General features: G+C 61.2%; 1 protein-coding gene across 2 annotated transcripts in view; it reads left to right on the top strand.

Annotated features, from left to right (window-relative positions):
* Positions 1 to 19,547, top strand: part of Pax7 (paired box 7) — an 88,291-nt gene extending 68,744 nt beyond the window's left edge. For both annotated transcript variants that reach the window (XM_047516487.1, XM_047516483.1), the window contains exons 8-9: positions 12,761 to 13,007; positions 19,432 to 19,547. In XM_047516487.1, coding sequence (XP_047372443.1) covers positions 12,761 to 13,007; positions 19,432 to 19,547 — 363 coding nt within the window. The remainder of the gene's footprint in view (positions 1 to 12,760; positions 13,008 to 19,431) is intronic.
* The last annotated feature ends 353 nt before the right edge of the window (positions 19,548 to 19,900 follow it).

The following is a 19,900-nucleotide window of genomic DNA, read 5'->3' as shown; positions in this document are numbered from 1 at the left end:
GCCCCAGCCAGCTTCTCTCCGCTCCCTGCAGCCCCCTCTCCCACCCTCAAGCCAGAGGTTCGTCCACGGTGGGGACCTTTTCCCAAGCCGCCCTGGCCTCCCGGTGTGGTGGTGACTGATCCTGGAGCCTGGGGGCCTGGGCTGGGACTCGGGGTGGGAAGTTCCCGCCCTTTTGCCAAGTGTTTCCCTTTAGTTCCAGATGCCACCCTGACAGGTGCTTCCCGTGATTAATGTCCCCAACCCTTGGCCTGGGACCAGCTCCTCCTCTTCAGGCCAGAGCTGGCTGGTGGGTGGGCAGTACAAGGACGGAGGCTTCCAGAATCCCCTCCTGGTCCCTCCCTCTTCCTGGACCTCCCCTGGTCACCTCAGTTGACCATGGATGAGTGTCCCTCAAGCCTCTGTCTTCCTGGCTGGGTGGTGTGGTAGCAGTCCTGGGGTCACGGTCAGGAGGCTGCATCCGCCAAGCGCCCAGAGCCCCTTGGGGCAAAGCAGAGAGGCTGCTGGGGCATCTGGGAGCCCACACAGCCCTCATGGGTGCGTCGCTAATGCACATGGGGCCTGGGACAACTTCAGCTCTGTCTGTGATGTAGCAGGGAACCTGACAGCTGTCAGATCACACTGGGATGCCAACAGCCTGCAGCAACTTGAAAGAACTTTGCAGTGGCAGAGGAGGGAACCCTGGATTGCTGGAAGTAGAGCCAAGTTTCAGGGTCTTGGTTGTTTTAGAGGATTGCTATCCAAGTTGGGGACCATGATTGAAGTTATAATTGGTCTAGTTGAACTGGAAAGTATTGTTTAACTTATTTACCAGCTGTGTGGTCTTGGGCAAGTGCCTTGACCTCTCTGTGTCTCAGTTTCCTCATCTATACTATGTGGATGACGGCAGTACCTACTTTCCAGGCTTGCTGTGAGGAGGACGTGGGTTGAGCCTGCAGTGCTCAGGACACACCGTGGCGTGGATCAACGCCGAAAAAATGTCAGCTAGGCTTATGAACGGCTGAATACGGAAGAGTGCCAGTCAGGGCCGTAGAGTGGGGGTGCAGGGGGAGCTGAGGAGCCAGGTAGTAGTTGGGGGCATGCAGCATAGGACAGGGTGGGGGTGCTCCGTTCCAGTTCCTTCTCCACCAGCCCAGCCCCTTCCTGGATAATCGGCCCCGAGAGAGGGAGCCCTATCTCCTGGCATCTCCCTGCCCAGGGACTGAAGGAGACACTGTGGCTGCGCCCAGCGCTACCCCAGCCTCTTGTTTGTTTGCGACGACGTCAGTGCCGTGGGCGGCTTTTGCTAATTTTGTAGCTGCCTTTATCAAATGGGGATTCACAGGCGCTTTATCCTTGATAAGTGGATTAGCTGGTGAGCTAAACAAGAAGGTGCGGCGCGCGGGGCGCTCCGGAGAAGGTATTTGTTTCCTGAAGAATGGAGCCTGCGTTCCCTGCTCTGTGCGGAGGTGGAGGCGGGCAGGGCGTTGAGGTAGCTGAAAGGCCGTCCGCGCTCCCTCTCTGGGGTCTGGGGAGCCCTAACTGGCGGCAGGAGCAGGAGGGGCAGGCGGGAGCCTGGGAGGAAGAGCTGTGGACCGCGGGGCCAGCTCTGGGCCTGGAGCCTCCTCCGCCCTGGCTGCCCCATCCTCCTCCTCTCCCCGCCTTTCCTTCCCTTCCGCCTTGACTTCCTGCTGGTCCCTCCCGGACCCCTCGGGGCCTCTTGCTAAGCTCTGGGAGGACAGACAAGGTGAAGTCGCGCAAGAGCCCTGCTCTGGTGGACCGCATGGTCCAGCCGAACAAAACCACACCGACCAGTCCTCGGGCCCCAACGTGGCAGCAAGAGGCGCCTCTGATCGGAGGCCCCAGAAGGTCCCCAAGTGTCTCCTTCCTCTCAGTGACTTCTGAGGAACGCTCCCCTGGGCTTCTCAGACTTCGCTCCAGTCACCCCTGATGAGAGTCGAGGTGTGCCCTTGACGCCCTGGGCCGGGGCGCCTCACAGGGCCGCGTGCGTTATCTTTAAACGGCACCTGGACTTGGCGTTCCTCGCCTTTGTGGAGCCGGACGTGCTGAGGAACAGTGTGACAGATGGGCACTGTGTCCGGTCGATGCGCTCTCTCCAGGAAGTCCCGCCATGTTTACCTTGTGACTGGGCACGGTCTGTGGTGACCGACGGGATGTCGGGACTTGGGGGTGGGCAGGGAAGGTGACTGAGACGTCCATCTGGAGTCTGGGACATGGTCATGCACAGAACCAGGGAGTGCAGGGGACGCACCTGGATCGAGAGTGGTGCTTTGAAGGTCAAGGCCAGGAGGCAGTCACCAGGATGCCGGGGTGGAAGTCAGGGCAGGGCTGTGGCCTCCAGGGTGTTTCTCTGCAGAGACCCAGAGATGGAAACGAATGTGCAGGGCAGAGGCGAGAGAGGGTGGGACAAGGCTGGTCCCATCGTCCCCCGTGGTGGGCTCAGAACGTGCCGCAGAAGGACATGAACGTTTCATTCCTCCCTTTTATTTTCAGTGTGAGTGGCCAGGTCCCGAGGTCCCTGCCCGGGGCTGCAGCAGGAATCTGGCTGGGGACCCAGGATCCAAGAGAAAGAAAGCGAGGCGCAGAGCTTGGAGGTCCTCAGCTGGTCCTTAGCGGTGCCTGTCCTCGGCGCGGGCCTCCAGCTGAGTGTGATTTTGCTATTTATTTACATGTAATTATTGCTATGAGGTGCAGATATTAACGCTGTCAAGAGCAATTTGCTCTGACATTTTTCACTCGCTCAGTGCCCCCCGCCACTCTCGACGGGGCCCAGGGCTCTCCCAGCTCAGCCACCGCGCACTCGGTGGCCCGGCCGGGAACCACCCAGCCGGCAAGGAGTGGCGTCGGCGAGCTCACCCGGCTCCTCTGCAAACTCATTAAGCTTGGAAATTGAACTTGGTCGGGGAGAGGGCTGGCTGGCCCCGCTGCACGGCCCAGGCTGGCCCAGCTTCTTGCTCTCCTTCCACAGAGAAAACTGGACAGGGGCCCAGTGTGCTGGGGCCCAGGCCAGCGGCCGAGGCTGGCAGAGCGCAGCAGGGACAGCTGTGAGGACAGTGGAGGGTCCTTGTCAGAGAGGGGCACGCACACGTACCCACGATGGCCACTGTGCGAGGGGTGGGTGTGGCGGCTCACACTCTGCGCCTCATTACCTGGTCACTCCACGGGAACACTCGGTGACCCTACCATTGAGGGACATTATGGAGATGGACCCACTTAAGAAGGAGAGTTCCTATGGAGCCGGTCAGGTGACTTAGTCACCCTGTAGGGGACAGTACCACAGAGGCAAGAAAAGGTGCTGAGCTCATCCTGCAGAGAGTTCTTCGAAAGGGAATGGACTTTATTATTATTTTTTAAATATTTTTTAGATGTTGATAGACCTCTTATTTTACTTGTTTATTTATCTGTGGTGCTGAGGATGGAACCCAGTGCCTCACTCATGCTAGGCGAGCGCTCTGTCCCTGAGTCACAACCCCAGCCCCAAGGGAAGGGACTTCAGATTCGTACCTTCTGAATTCAAAACCCAGCCTCGCCACTCACTCACTGGGTCAGTTGAGCAAAATGTTCAGCTTCCTGGAGCCTCAGGTTCCCGATCTCTAGAACGGATCAGGCTTCCCATGACACCAGGTTTCCGTGGGTCTAAGATGATCTGCTGCCGACTCACTCTTGATCTTCTCAGAAGGTGTCAACAGGGTACAAAGGTACCCAGCCAGGTGGCCATCACAGGGCACCGCGGTGCAAAGGGCATCCAGAGTTCAACATTAAAATGTCCTTCTTGGAACTGACGCTCGTCTGGCTTCGTGGGGAGGAGCGGCGGGCCGGGTGGCCTGCACGCCATAGCTGCTTAAGACCTGGGGCTGTGGCCATGTCCGGGCCGCCTCTCAGCACCAGGGCCGAGGCCGAGGTGCGTCTGTCCCTGGAGTGGGCAGAGGCTGAGCTGTCACAGCCACGAGTCCTTAACACACTGTGATACGTGCCAGCTTGTCTGCACAGGTACTAACGAGGCCTCCCTGCCACCACTCAGTCCCTGCCACGGTCAATCTGCATCCCCGTCTCTGGCACTGATGGAGGGGGACCCCCAGGCCAGGGGGGCCTGAGAGCCCAGACCTCCCATCCTCCTCCAGACTCAAGGAGGCCCGTCCCTCCCCCTCCTCCCCTCAGCTTGGCCAATTAGGCCCCTGACACCTGGAGCCGATGACAAACTGTTTCTGTCACTTGCTCTCTGTCTTTCATTAGGGCTGCTGAGGAGGGGGAGCGGGAAAGGGAGGGGAGGGAGATGGCATCTTTCATGCTTAGTAAGGCCAGATACATTAATTACAAAACGGCCATTTGCCGCGTGAAAGTGTGCTAATTAAATTTATGCAATCATTATCTTTAAATAGTCATATCTTTCCCAGGATCGGCCCCTTCTTCCCGGCCCCGGCAGCTCCAGGCAGCGAGCGAGCGGCTCTCTAATCCCCGACCAGCGCCGCTTATCACACCATCGGAGATGGTCTCCGAGTCCCCCTGCTCCCCGCCACCCCCAGCACCTCCAGGGCCTGGAGCCCGGGGACTGTCCTGGCACTGATGCCAAAGGATCCGCCCAGGGTGGGTGCAGCCGAAATCCCCACCTAGGTTTTCTGGATGCGTCTAGATGTTTCCAGATATCTAGAGTGCCATCCTGTCCAGCACCGGGAATTGTGTGTGTGTGTCGGTGTGTGTGTCTTTGACTTCGCGGACAACGGGTGCACCCCACCCTGCCCGCCTCCAGACTGTCTTTGGGTAGAAGTGTCCAAGGACTGTGGGGCGCAGGCTCTGTGCCCAGCCTCCGAGAGGGGAGAGCGCCACCTGCCCCGCCTGGTGTTCTTTCCTTGCGACCAACTGCGCAAGCGCCGTGCTGGAGATAAAGCAGATAGTTTGCTCACTCAGCAAGTGTTCCTTGGACACCTGCTGTGTGCCAGGCACCAGGAATGAGACGCCAGGTCTGTCCCCAAGCAGCTTCTGGCCCGAGCCAGGATATCATGGCCCCAGGACAATGTGGAGCAAGCGCCATGTGGGGGCATCGTGCCCCAGAGTGCATGCGTGTAGGGCTTCGTGGGTGCAGCAGTGCCCAGGGCCAGAGGCACCGCACCCAGGCAGAGGGTTGGGTTGGGCAGCAGTGGGGTTGGAAGTTGCCTCTGGGTCAGGCCGCACCCCAGGGAGGCTACTGCTTGGCCTTCCGGCATCTCCCTCCACCTCAGGAGGTTCTGGGCGACGTCTTAGCCGGATCCCTCCTGCAGCTGCACAAGGGGCCTTCCCACCCAGCCGGCTCTCCTCTCACGGCCCGCCTCAGGAGTCCTTCCTGTAGGGCAGTCCTTCCTGCAGGGGCACCCAAGAGAGACCCTGGCGGGTGGAGGGCAGGACCCACCAGGTCCCAGACGCAGCCGTTGATCTGGTGCTCACCAAGGGCCCTGCCCAGCCTGCTCCTTTGGTGAGAGTCCTTCTAAGGGACAAGCAGGACATGGGCCCTACCCCGGTGCACACACACAACAGACACACCGTGTGCTACACGTAAGCACACACGAAAGTCCTGCGTGCGCACACTCGGCACTCGCCTGCTCGCACCTGCGTACACACCTGGTGCGCACATGCATACGCACTGTTGGTAGTAAAGAAGACCCAGGCGAGGTGTATGGGATGGGCGGTCAGGGGTCAAGGGCCCCTGCTGCCATCCGGCCACTCCCCCCGGGGAATCCTAGGCAGGCCTCAGTTTCCTCATCTGCAGAGTGGCACGAAGCCTCTCCGTGCTCCCAGGGAATGCTTTGCAAACTGTAGGCCGCTGTGCTGCCCCAGAGGAGGCAGAGCAGCTGAAACACCTCCATGGAAGCTGGGGGGTCTCCGGGAGGAGCGGGGGAGACAGCTTGCCGCCCGCCCTGGTCCTGGTCCCTGGCTGTTGGGGCCGCTGTGAGGGCCGTGGGCGGGTGGGGGGGGGCAGAGGCGGCCAGGGAAGGGGGCGGGCGGCAGCCCTGGGGAAATCTTGTTTGGAAGCTCCAAGTCAGCACCCGGAGCCTATTACTGCTGTCCACAGGGGGCAGGGAGGGAGCAGATCCTCTTAGCAGAGAAGCGCCGGGGAGAGGGCGAGGCGCTGACCGCTGCCTGGGTGGGTGATTTCTCTCTTGCACTAATCCCAGCGTGGAGCTGGGACGGGCAGGGGCCAGTGGGAGCACGCATGCGCGTGTGTGTGTGTGTACATGCGCGTGCACATGCACAAGATGTGTGTCTGCATCCGTGGGCGCTGGAGGAGGGTGTGTCGGCCTGCGTGCGAGTGAGCCGTGAACGTGGCTTTGGGAGGCTGCAGCCGGTGGGCTCACGTGCAGGTCTGATCGCCTCGCTGTGCGTTCCCACCTGGTGTCCGTGTGTCTCTGTGTGTGTGTGTGCCTCTCCTGTCTCTGCCGGCACAGGTTTGTGTGGGAATGACAGTGACAGCCCCTTCAATCACCTGGGGACCTTTAAAAAAGTATCCTGATGCCCCAAACCCTGGTGCTTCCCGTGGGCAGCCAGGGTGCAGAACCAGTGGTCGAGGGGACAGGGTGGAGTGGCCTGTCGAGGGGACAGGGTGGAGCAGCCTGTCCTGCTTCCCACCCTTGACCTGTCCGAGTTGGACTCGGGGCTCAGACCCTCAGGAAGCAGTGCCAGTTGTGGGTGGGGACACCTAGGTCCCCCCGGCCTGGGGACGGCTCTTGGCCCCTCAGGACATTTCTGTGCAATTCAGACACGCTTGCATTCCTTTGCTGGTGAGCCGCATCCTGACGTGGGAGCAGGCTGTCCCCAGATGGCCCCTCGCCACTCAGGGAAGCCGAGGGGACCAGCCAGCAGGATAGTGACCAGGGCTGGAGCTGGATCTGAGGCCCAGAGGAAAGCCTCGCGTGCCAAGTCGGCGGGCGCTTTGCAGCCAACACAAGGCAGGGACAGGAGGGAGTGACAGGCAGGAAGGCCCAGGGGGCTGCGGCAGGGTCTGCTTGCTGCGAGACTCAGCCAGACACCCCTCCCCGTCCAGCCGGGACCTCCAGGCTGCCTCCAGGGTTTCAGGTGAGTGCGTGGGGGGTGTGCGCGTGTGCACTGAGGATAGGTGTGCAGGGGAGGACTGTCGCATCCGCTCCCCGGGGCTTTGAGGGGACGTGGCTTGGTCACCAGGACCAGAGGCGTGTTGAGCTGTCCCTCGCTCGGGACCCGGCGCGGCCTGGGCTCTGTGTGGTGTGCCCGTGGATCTCAGGCATGGCTAGGTGGCAGCTGGGGTGTCTCAGCCTCGCCATCAGGACCCGGGCCTGCTGGTGCCACTTGCCTGCCACAGACACACACGTGCAGCCGGGGCGTCTTGTTGGAGGGACCCCGGGCCGCCCTGTTCTGGGTGGTGGCAGGACTCTCCTGAGGGTGGACCCGCATCACCTCCAGAAGGTGCCCCTGGGGAGTGGAGGTGGCAAAGAGGGGTCCCGATGGGAGGCGTGGAGGGGAGCCAGCAGGCAGGGGAGAGCTGGATTTCTGGGGACCAGCGGAGCGCCAGGCGCCCTCTGAGCAGCCCGTGGTTGTCACCGCCCCACTGTAGAGATGAGAAGACCGAGGCGGGCCAGTGGGTAGAGACATGCCGGGGCAGCACCAGCTGTGCCACCCTGGCCTGCAGACTGCAGGGAGCCCCCCACCCAGCACCAACTGACCGAGGGCCTCATGGGAACCGCCGCGGCGTCCCTCTCAGGCCCCGGGGCCCCCTCTAGCACTGGGGGCTCCCTGACTGGCAGCCCATCTGGTCCTTTGCCCTGGTGGAGGCCGCCCCAGTCGCCGGGGCCTCGCCTCCCCAGGCTCGGGCCCCTCGCCTCCTCGGCCCTGCACCCTAGCGCGGCCCCCATCCACCCACCCAGCTCCTGCCACGGAGCGGGACGGTGGCGGTGGCCCTTCTAATTGCAGCCGCGCTCCAGAGCGGCGTTGGGTTATCACAGAGGGTGCAGACCTCCAGCTCAGTCTCCTCGTCCCAGGCCCTCGGGGCCGGCTCAGGAACGGAGGGAATTAATTACATTTTTCCCATCCCCTTCTTTTAAAGTAGGGGAGCGCGCCAGCTCGTCCCGGGGGAGGGGTGGTGAGCTGAGACTGTGGAAGGGGGGTGCCCACCCCCGAAACCAGCAGGCCTCTCCCCAGCGGGCGGAAGGGAGGGTGAGGCTGGCCCCTTATTGATTTAGTCTGGTCCAGGCTGGGACTGATTTGGAGCAGAGGGAGAGGAAGGGGCTGGGGGCTGGGGGGCCTCTGGCGGGCGGGGGAGGGGGAGGGGGAAGGAGAGGAAGGGATGGCTGTCAGTCAGCCTGACGGACAGCCCTGAGATTTGCCTTCAGATAAAACCTTACAGATGTGGAGGTCGGTATTGATTTTGAGTTAGTAACGGTAACGTACCAAGAAGTAATACATTAGCGAAAGCAAGGTCACCGAGCAAGAGTCAAACCCACCCGGGGAGAGGCCTCGGCATTCTTGAGGGGGGTGGATGACCGCATCAGGCCGGGACTTCCTCAAGTTCAAAAGTTTGCTGGCCCCAGACCCCGGCCGGGCCCCTCACCATGGGCAAAACGCTTCCTGCCTCTGCGGGCACAGAAGGACTTCCAGAGGTCCCGGGCGAGCCGGAGGCCGGGAGAGGGCCTCCCGGGCTGGTGGGGCTCTGAGCAGCTCGGCTCAGCCCCCACTGGGAAAGAGCAGAACCGAGCATCCAGGAGACCTGCGTGCAGATCCGCTCGGCTGCTCCTGCGGTTGATCTCAGGTGGGTCTTCTTACTTCCCCGTGCCTCAGTTTCCCCATCTGCAGAATGGGGACAATAATGGCCCATTTGCTTGAGGAGCCTCTGAAGTGACCACAGCAGGGTCATGGCCTCCTCAGCAGCACCCCTCCCTCCTCTTCACTTGGGTCCCGTCCCATTTGCTTGGAAGCTGCTCTGCCTGGAAACAGGGGGGTGGATGAAATGGAAGCCCTTTGATCCGCAGGCCTCCGGGGACTCTGGGAGAGACTGAGCCGATAGCTCACATCCCCCATTCACACCTACCCCAGATGTGGATTTGATTTGATGTTCCAGGGCAAATCCCATTGAGCAAATCCCATTACAGGCAAAGCTCCCTGGGCCCAAGCTGTTTCTGAGCTGCCTGTTAACGGCCAGGGTCCAAGGCCTTCTGAGCCACTGGGCACCACACAAACCCCTCCTGACAAAGGACTGCAGGACGCCTCACAGCTCCCAGGATTTTTCTTCTCAACTTGACCTTCTTGCTATTTCTCAAACCTGCTGGGTGTGTTCCCGCCCCAGGGCCTTTGCACTTGCAGATGCCCCTGCCTGGAAAGCTCATCTGCAGTTCTTTCCGTGGCTCGTTCTTTTGGGTCTCGTCGGATATCCCCTCATGGGCGTGGGGGGGTCTTCCCGACTCCCCACGACCACCACATGCCATTCTTTGTCCTCCACAGCATTTACTAGAATCAGAAATTAGGTTCTTTATCCACCCACTCAATTGTTTTCAGTCTCCCTCAGCAGGGCATAGAATTGGCATCGCTCATTGCTCTGTCCCCAGTGGCTGGGTCGGTGCGTGGCACATCATAGGTGCTCACTGAACGCACGTGAATTCCACAGAGCTCTCCCCAGAGCGTGGGGTGCAGCTGGCACAGTGCAGGCTGGGAGGGGCAGCGGTGGACTGAATGCATCCATCCTGCCCTCCGGGACCCGCCACCTTCCCTAGAGCCCGCGGGCAGCACCCTGAGACGTGTTTGTTGAATGACTAGAGGAAGGAAACCTCACACGGCCTAGCCCTGCTGGGATGTAAGGCACAGGTTAGGAGGCAGGGAGGATGTGCTATGGGCAGCCCCGGGTCAGATCCCAAGAAGCCTCGGTGGGAGGTTCTGGGGAGCCACCGGTCACACCTGAGTGGCGTCACAGCTTGGTGGCAGTCTGTGCAGGTCTCTGTCCTACAGGGGGAGTTGCAGCTCCCAGCCTGTTCCCAGGCAGCCCGTGCTCTCCGATCCCCATTCCTCCTCTCCCTGGTGTCCCTTCAGGATGAGGGAGCCAGGCCCTGTGTGGGGTGGGGACGGGGACGGGGGATGAATTCATTCCTTCTTCCTTTTCTCCTTCGTTCCTTCCTGTGGGGGGCGCAGGAATTGATCCAGAGCCTCGCACGTACCAAGCAAGCACGCGGCCCCACAGCTGCATCCCCAACCCAAGACCATTCCGTATATTTGCTTTTATTTTCAAAAAAAGAAAAGGGGCGGAAGCCAGGGCTCAGGCAGGCCAGGCCCTGCTCCTCCGCCGAGCTCAGCCCGCAGCCGGGATGCTGTGCTATCGGGTGGAAGCTGAGGTCTCCACGTGAACCTGGAAGACAGCCTCCAGAGAACGGGTCTCCCAGCCCCGGGCGGTTTCAGGGCCTGCCCGGAACCCCCTTCTCCCCTCCTGCCTCCCTTGGCAAACTCTGGGGCCGGAGGATTCCCTCCCCACTGTCCGAAAGCCACCCATGGCCCAGCGCAGACACCCCACTGGCCACCCTGCCGTGGCGAGGACCTGGGGAGTCGCGTCCCTGCAGTGCGAGTTCGGGAGGCCTCGTCTCCCCAAAACACATCTCCCAAGCGGACCCGAGGGCGAGCCTCCCCGCCTGCCTCCCGCTCGGGGACCCAGAGACACGTGCGTCCTTGACATCTCGGTGGGGCCCCACCAGTCCATCTGCCTAGGTCCCCGCAGCCGTGGTGGAGGCTGGGTGGCCAGGCCGCAGCCCCAGCAGCGCCCTGGCTCTGGCTCTGGGAGGGGGGACGCAGGACCCGGTGGAGGCTGCTGGGCACACAGAGGAAGAACCCTGGGGTCTGTGCTCATGGAACCTGGGCCTCGAGAGTCAGTCCTGACGCCTTGTCCCCAGCTGGGGCGGGTGGACCTGGGCCCTGGGCTGCCCGCCCACAGACCTGCTGTGACTGCTGGGCAGCCACAGCCCTCTGCGGGTCCCGGTCTTTCCATCTGCGAGGTGGGCATCCTGGCTCTGCCCCACACTCTCTGTGGGGCTCTGGGTTGGGCAGCAGGTGGTCAGCGATGAGAGGAGGGAGGAGGAGGCCTGCAGGGGGCGGCCAACGTCACCCCAAGGTCGGTGCAAGTTCCAGGCTGAGACCACTTCATCCTCGAGCTACCCTCGCGTCAGGGACCGCCGTCACCCCTCTGCCCGCAGACTGGAGATGGTCACAGCAGTTGAGGGACACCCCTGAGGTTCCATAGGCAGTAAGTGGAGACGTTCCAATCCTGACTGGATCCCAGGAATCCCGCCTCTGCCGCGCCCTGGCCACACCTCTGCACCTGTCGCAACAGAGGTGCCCGCTGCCTACTCCTCTGCTGCCCGCAGCCTGCATTTCCCCGAAGCAAGGTCGCGGGACGACAGAGGACAGGGTCGTGCATGTGCTTCTTCTGCTGGTGACTAGCAGAACTGTCCCCACCTGGCACCCTCCCTCTCCAAAGGGGTGGCCTTGGCAGGAGGTCACTGGGGTCCTGGGCCCTGGGTGGGGTCCCCAGGACCTGTCTCCTCCTGTGGTCTGCCCTTGCACCTCCTCTGCTGTCCCTCCAGGGCACTTTGCAGCAGGTGCGCCTACCCAGAAGCCCTCCTGGACCTCCGAGCTGGTGGGACACCCTCCATGGGCTCCTCGGCCCCCGAGCGAGCTCAGCCAAGTCCCTCAATGCTCCAGTGCCTTGGTGGTCTTTGTGTGTTGTGTCCTCAACCAGGCCTGGCCCTTCCCCGTCCACTCCCAGGGGCCAGGACCATCTCCTCCGAAGTCCAGAACTCCGAGGACTGGGTCAGGTGCCATGGGTGCCTGTTTGTTGAATGAACAAGTGAGCGTCCCAGTGTCCCCACACCAGGGTCTTCAAGCTGAGCTTCTGCAGACGGGCCTCGCAGGTCAGTCCACGGGCCAGCGCTGACGGGAGGTCCCAGTTGCTAAACCGGGCCGAGTAGGGAGGAGTGACAGTCCCAGAAACCGGGCCGAGTAGGGAGGGGTGACAGTCCCAGAAACCGGGCCGAGTAGGGAGGGGTGACAGTCCCAGACATCAGGAAGCTGCTGGAATCACCACAGGGCACCTGGGAAGCTAGTTTAGCACTGGCTGCTGGGCCACACCCGCCTGCAATCCCAGACACCTGGGAGACCGAGGATCGCAGGTTCAAGGGCAGCCTGGGTGACTCAGTGAGCCCGTCTCTGAAGGAAATAAAAAGAGCCGAGATGCAGCTCAGAGGCAGAGCTGGGGCTCAGTCCCCGGTAACCCTGCCCCCGCGGGAAATGAAATCAAAGCTGGCCGCGTGCTCAGGCCTCGTCGGGGCGGGGAACTCAGAGCCAGAGCCCAGCGAGCCGAGCGCGGAGAAGGGTGGAGCCGGGCAGAGGGCCCTGCTCTGGGGGTCGGGATGGGGAGGCGCAGGGCTGGACCAGGAGAGGCTCCCACTGATGGGAGAGACCGCCCTCCGTTAGTCCCTCCATTCACTCACACATCCCTCATTCCTTCAGCAGCTGGGCCTGGGGTGGCCCCTGGAGCCAGGCCGTGGGGACACAGAGGTGAACCAGGGCCTGCTCTGCCCTCGACGCTCCTAGGGGAAGGAGGACCCCTGAGCAGGACGTGGGCAGGAGAAGCTCCAGAGTCGAGCCCCTCGCCTGGAAGGCAGCAGGCCAGGCGAAGGAGGAGCCGGGAGCTGCGGGGCCTCAGAGGGCTGCTCCAGACCAGCCGCCCGGGCCGCCGGGCCAGGCCCGCGTCCTGGTGGCCCGGCCCCACACTGCCTCTCTCCCGCAGGTGATGAGCATCCTGAGCAACCCCAGCGCCGTGCCTCCGCAGCCGCAGGCTGACTTCTCCATCTCCCCGCTGCACGGAGGCCTGGACTCTGCCTCCTCCATCTCGGCCAGCTGCAGCCAGCGGGCCGACTCCATCAAGCCCGGAGACAGCCTGCCCACCTCCCAGTCCTACTGCCCACCCACCTACAGCACCACCGGCTACAGCGTGGACCCCGTGGCTGGCTACCAGTACGGCCAGTACGGCCAGAGTGAGTGCCCCCGCTTACTTCTAGAGGGCCGTGAGGTGGGGGGATGGCGCCCATTTCACAGATGAGGAAACCGAGGTCCAGAAAGGATGCAGAGTTGGTCTAAATGATTGAGCCCAGTTGTCTCCTGGCCAGGCCTCTCTCCAACTCCTGCGGAAACCTGATACGAGCCACATGACTTTTCTAGCAGTTGCATCTTCAAACATAAGAAGTGAAATTATCTTTACCAGCTTATTTTATTTAGCCCAGGATATCCAAAAGATGATCATTTCAAATCGTAATCCATATAAAATTACTAACGAGGTATTTCATGTTCTCTCTTCAGCGCTGTTTTTAATATTTAGGGTGCATTATACCCATATGGCCCATTTTATTTTATTTTATATTTCATGGCCCATTTGGATTTGGACACTAAACTTCCATCACAAACACTCTGTCCAGGGCTGGGGATGTGGCTCAGGGTTAGAGCCCTTGTCTTGCCTGCGTGAGGTCCTGGGTTTGCTCCCCCTCACTGCAAAACAGAAAAAAAGAAAGAAAGAAAGACTCTATCCATATTTAAGTCCATGAGGCTCACAATGGAGGAAGTCGATTCATACACTCAAGTTGCTTCAAATAGACTTGTAAATTTTCCAACCATGAAATAACTAAATTGAAGATCAGTTTTTAAACTTAAATTAGATAAAACTGAATAAATATCTGAAATTTGGCTTCCTGGCTGTGCTAGGCAGAGTCCGAGTGCCCGGTGGCCAGCATGTGACTGGTGGTGGCAGCCTGGTGGCACAGTGTGAGGCCCTGCCCCTCGCCGTCCCAGACCGGGGCCGCTGCCTTGGATCCCTCGCATCCAACCCGACCCTCGGCCTCGATGTCCCCAAACCACGTGGTCCCCCTGCCCGCCAGCTGCCATCCTCTCAGCACCTTATCTTGAGAAAGGGGCAGGAGACTCTCAGACCAAGCTGGGAGGGCGGACCTGGCCACAGTCTCTGGCTGCCCGACGGGGCCCAGATGGGATGGGGTCAGAGGTCACCTGGCCCCCTCCTGCCCGGCCTCCGGGCAAAGGCCTCACCTGCTGGTGTCAAACTAATCAGAAGGGCGCAGGGAGGGCGGGTGAGGCCCGGGCCCCAGGGCGCCCTGTCCACCCCGCCTGGCCCGCTTACCAGCCCCCGCCCCGCCCTCCCCTCTCCCAGGCCTTGGCCTCTGCGGCCAAACGAAGGCCAGCTGCCTCGGCCTTGCCCTGCCAGCGGTGCCCGTGGGCCCTTCCCGTGTGCGACATGCTCCCTCCCCTGTGCACACGCATTGGGGTGAATGTGGACGCGGCTCACAGATGTCCCAATCGGGGTTTGCGCGCACGTGTCGCGTCCGGCACTTCCACACTCACGCCGAGCAGCCTTTGCAGAGTGAGCTGTGTCTGTGTAACGGGGTGAGCACCCGTGGGACGTGTGCCTGCGACTGCACGCGGTGCTTCGGGGTGACCACATGGCGTGTACGTGGCGTGCCTGTGGGCCGTGCACACCGACACGTGTGCACCAAGGTGCGTGCATCTAGTGGCAGAAATGCAGGCGTGCATTCCAGGGTGCGTCCAGGTGTGTGCCTGGGGTGTCCGTGTGCTTGGTGTGTGCACCGCGTAATGAGCAGACGGTGCAGCTTACACACGTGTGTTGCTGCTCCTTCAGGTGTGGACACGTTTGAGTCAGTGTGTGTTTGGCGTGTGCACGAGCGTGGGGCGTGTCTATGTGCGTAACATGTGTGTGCGCGCCTGCTCGTGAGTAGAGGGCACTCGTGTGCGCCGAGTGCTTCCAGAGGGGCCCTGGCGACCCCCTGACCCAGCGCGTGTTCCTGCTCAGAGCGGGACACATGCTCCTGATAAAGCGCCAGCCTGCGGCAGGCGTTAGTCACACCCGGAGCCCGTGCCCTGCTCCGGGGGCGCCTGCCTGACTCGGAAATAGAATTAACCCCAAAGTCAGCGCGGGGTAGCGGGGGAGGGGATCAAAGGGGAAGGGGCCCGGGAGGCGAGAAAGAGGCCGCTCCCCTTCCCTCTCCTTTCTCTCCTCCTTTCCCACCCCGTTCTGCTGCAGTTCCCTGTTGGGTCCTCCAGGGAGGCTTGGAGCTCCCGTGGGCCACCTTCTCCAGCCCCGCGACGGGAACCCAGCACAGCCCCACCCTCTGGCTGCCAGTTGGCGTGGGCTCTTGGCTCTTGGAGCCTCAGTCTTCCCACCTGTGAAATGGGGGCTGGGATGTGGCCCGCTGTCTTCAAGTGCACCTGTGCTTCCGTCCCCTCGCCCTCGGCTTCCTGGGCAGCCTCCCTGGGCTCCACACTGGGCTGCCCCAAGTCCACAGGCCTCCGAACACCCCTGTGGCCGGGCTCCCATGGTGTGCATTAAGAGTCACACCGCGGGGCTTCTGTGTGCGGGCTCACCTGTCACCCCTTACACCTACCTGGGCATCAGGCCAGCCGCGGGGCACTGGGTGAGAGGCCTGTTCCTCATTCATGTGCTTCTCAAAGCAATTTGTCCCCGACTTACAAATTTAAAAGCTAGGTTCAGAGAGGCTTGGTAGCTTTCCCAAGGTCCCACAGCAGGGGAATGGTGGATTCAGTGTCTCCTGACTTCAGCCTCCCACAGAGCCACCAGCTTGTCTGAGACGCTCAGTGAATGACACATACTAGACCTTCCTGTGCACCGTTCACACTCACAACTTCACGCGCACCCAGAGATCCGAATGCATCCCCAGTGTGTCTACACACTGACTCAAGACACAGATATACAGGTGGTGTGGGAGGAAGGAACGGGGACCGTTTATTGAGCATCTACTGTGGCCTGCATTCCGTCCCCTCAGCCACCCTGTGCCGTACGTGGCTATTCCCTTTGCACGGGTGAGGAAATGGCATCCCAGAGAGGTGATCTGCCCGAGGTCACCAGGGGTGACTATCCCAGGTGCCTTGCCCTGCCTGCCTGTCTCTGGAGGGTCACTCCAGGTGTGGGTGGAACACACACGTGGCCTCACTCCCAGGCAGCTGAGTCCCTTCTGAGGCCTCCCACCTTCCCAGGGCCACCGTCGCATCTTCCTTTCCTGCTCTGGCCATTGTCCGTCCGTCTGTCTGTCTCTCCCCGTCCCTGGAGGGAGCGGGGCCGGGGCCAGAGATGGGGCACGCGGCAGATTAATCTGGCCCTGGCGTTCCCAGAGGCCAAGCCTGGACTAATGATGGGGCTGATGGAACGCAGAAGTGTGGAGAGAATTTTAATAGAGCTGACAAGTCTAATAAGAACTCGTGTCTGGAAGGGTCCTCCTCTGGGGCTGCGGCTGACCAGCGCTGACGGCTGATATTTGTTTACTGGTTGGCATCGCCGCCCCTCTCCTGCCATCGCCTGATTAATCTAATTTGAGACGTTCAGAGCCCAGGCGCGGGCGCGGGGCAGGGGACGGGAGCCACGGAGAGACAGAGGGACAGGGAGGGCCATGACAGAGGCCCTAATGAGCAATGTCACAGTCCTGCCCTCGCCGGCCCCCTGCCTCCACCCCAGGGAGAGGCAGGCTCTGCAGGACGTTGGGTGCCCTTGAAGTCGGCTGGGGCCAGGGAGTGTGGCTTCCTGGTCTTCCCTTGGCCACCTCCACAGGGCCTGGCAAGCCCCTACTGTGTGTGGGCCAAGCGCCGGCAGCCCGGGGAAGTGAGAGGAGAGTGGCAGGGCACAGGTGGTACCCCTCCAGCTCCTCCGCGTCACACGCTGTGTGGGACTCTGGACCAGCGACGTCTGTGCCTGTCTCACACCAGACGCAAAGAGCGGTCGAGAAAATCAAGCCAACCCGGGATGCGGCTCGGCGGCAGCGCACCCGCCGGGCTGGGAAGCCCTGGGTTCAGCTCCCAGCACGAAAAAAATAAGCGAACGGGATCGTGTTCACCCACCACATGTGGAGCACAGGGTGGTAGGAGCAGCGGTCCGTGACGAGGGGACAGGCCACCCGACTTGGCCGTGTGCCCAATGTCACTGACATTGCTGGGGTAGGCGTGGGACCCGCGTGAGTCCTACACGCAGGGTGCTGGTGACGCTGCGGCGTGTTGGGGGAGCTGGCGTTGACTGCCTGGGTTTGCAGCCTGGCTTCGTGACTTAGGAGCTGTGTGACCTTGCAGGTTGGTCACACAGGACCTTGGCTCCCATGTCTGGAAGGGGCTCTTCATCCAGCAACCTCATAGAGCTGGTGTGGGGATTCAGTGACCAAAGAGCCTGCAGTGCCCTAGCAGCTCCAGCAAGGCCTGAGCTCACCTGTCACCTGCTGAGACTGCGTCCCTCTGACGGGGCACCCAGCTAGGAGAGACGGCAGGTCTCTGCAGGACCAGACTTGGGAGTACCACTCCCCATCCAGAGTAGGGCAGGGGCAGGTCCAGGGCAGGCGAGGCTGGCCACAGCCACCTCTGCTCTGCCACCCGGGAGCCTGGAGGCTGGCTGCACCTGGAAGCTCCCTCAGCCCCTGGACGGGCACACCTTCCTTACCACGCACCTTGGAGCCTGGCAAGCTGAGGGGCACAGGGCCAGGCACTCCAGTGGGACTCAAGGGCCCTTGTGTATCTTTTAGGAATCGGGGCCTTGGCCTGGGTCCTCTGTGACCGGCGTCTGAGGGCATCATCTCATGTGACCCTCCCTGCAGCACCTTGAGCTGGCTGGAACTTAAAGACAGGGACACAGGCCCAGAAAGGATTTGCCCAAAGCCACAGGAGCAGGAGGTGGCCACCTCTTTTGTCCCCACTTTCCTTCTTGCCCTGACCAAGGCCACACGTACTCACCAAGTCCCAGCCAAGGATCCCACGCACTGGGCAGCAGCCACCAAGCTCACATCACGGCAGACGCGGCCCCAGCCGACCGTTCCTAGGTGTCTCCTTTAGCCTCCGTGTTGTAGCAAATAGCCCCATTTTATAGACAAGGACACTGAGGCTCAGGTGGGTGAGGTATTATGCCCCAAAATCAGCAGGTGCAGGACTTGAACCTGGGTCACTGGACCACAGGGCGGTACAGCCTCCAGCAGCTATTGCTCCTGTCCCCCTGGCCCCCTGACCTTCCCCTCAGCCATTTCCATCACCTCCCCTCCCCCACCTGTCCTAGGCAGCAGCCCCCATCCTTGGGAAACGTCGTGTTCCCGTGTCCCCTGGTGGGCAGGTACTGGAGCGGTGTTGGGCAGGGCCTTGGACTCCTAGTGAGGTATTCTCTCTCACCTTTTCCTCGCCTCTGGATCCTAGAGGTCCTGGGGCATTGGACTGGCCACAGATGTAACATCTGGCTTGCGGGGCAGCATCTCTGGGCTCCTGGTGGCCACCTGCCCATCAGATCCCTTGGTCAGGCCTGATTTCTGCTCTAGCCTTAATGAGTGCAGGCCAGACGGAGCACACTGCCGTGTAGGCTGCTCACAGACACAGGTGGACACGTGGACCTGGCTCAGGTGACTCTGCTGCACAAGCCCAGCCGTTGCCTGTCATCTACTTGCAAAAGTGTGCCTGACTCGTGGTGGGTACGAGCACCAGCATCGCTCTCGCGTGAGCCTTCACACAGCCTCATTACTGCTTCCTGGAGACTGTTCACACGTGGTTCACACACACACACACACACACACACACACACACAGCCTCAGACTCGTCCAGCTCCTCTGCATGACCAGCGGCTGCAGGACTTGGCTCCCTGCACTTGGGGCCCTGGCTCCTCCTTCCGCATGGGCCCCTCAGCTCACCCACAACAGTCACCTGGGTGTTTGTGTGGGGTCTTGCTTCATCTGGGAGCAGGGCTCAGGGTTCAGAGCAGGAGGAAGGACCTTGCCCTCGTGACCAATGGGACCCAGTGAGACTCGCTGGCCATCCGCCACAGCTGGGTATGTTGAGGGCTTGTTATTCTTCCCTTGACACTGTGGAGACCCTCTGTACTTCTTTCCCTACGGGACCTACAAGAAAGCTATGAACGTAATAAGTGTTAGGTAAATGTGTGTTGAGTGTTGGAGAGGAGGCGAGGCAAAGCCTCATGAAGAGATGGAAGGAGGGAGGAGGAAGGCAGGCTAGGAGGGATGGATGGATGGACGGGGTGGATGGGCGGATGGATAGAGGGATGGACAGATGAGCAGATGGATATGTAGATGAATGGGTGGGTGGATGGATGGATGGATGGGTGAGTGAATGGATAGATGGATGGGTAGATTGATGAATGGATGGATGGATGGATGGATGGATGGATGGATGGATGTATGGATGGATGGATGGGTGAGTGAATGGATAGATGGATGGGTAGATTGATGAATGGATGGATGGATAAGTGGATGGGTGACTGGATGGGTAGATGAGTGGATGGATGGATGCAGAGAGGGAAGGAGGGAGGGAGGGAGGGATGGATGGATGGACTAAATGGAAGGAGAGAAGGAAAGAACCTCAATTTCTAGGAGTTTCTCTCTTTATTTCCAGCTGCTGTTGATTACCTGGCCAAAAACGTGAGCCTGTCCACACAGCGTCGCATGAAGCTTGGGGAGCACTCTGCTGTGTTGGGACTCCTGCCTGTGGAAACTGGTCAAGCCTACTAGGGCTCCCAGGGCGACTTGCCCCAGCCCGAGGCCCAGCCCCTCCCTTCCTGACCCTTGAGCCTCTTGCCTCCGTCCCTCCACATCCCCCAGGGGCCACAGGAGGCCAGGAAAGGAGCCCGTTCCCTTCTCATAGGCAGCCTCTGGAGATGCGCAGCCCATCCGTCAGTCACCTGTGGTTAGGGACCCTGAGTGACCCGTTGGAGTCAACCTGCAGTGCTCAGATCTACTGTGACCTCCACAGCCCAGCATGGAGACTGAGGCTCGTTCTGAACAGGCACCCCAGCCCCAGTGGGGGACAGTGCCTGAGATGAGACCCTGGGGCCTTTGGACCTTCCGCAGTGGGGATGCCCTAG

Source organism: Sciurus carolinensis, chromosome 1, assembly GCF_902686445.1.
Source record: "Sciurus carolinensis chromosome 1, mSciCar1.2, whole genome shotgun sequence".
Classification (NCBI taxonomy): Eukaryota; Metazoa; Chordata; class Mammalia; order Rodentia; family Sciuridae; genus Sciurus; species Sciurus carolinensis.
The sequence above is the reverse complement of the archived record's forward strand: the minus strand, read 5'-3'. Positions and strand labels throughout refer to the sequence as shown.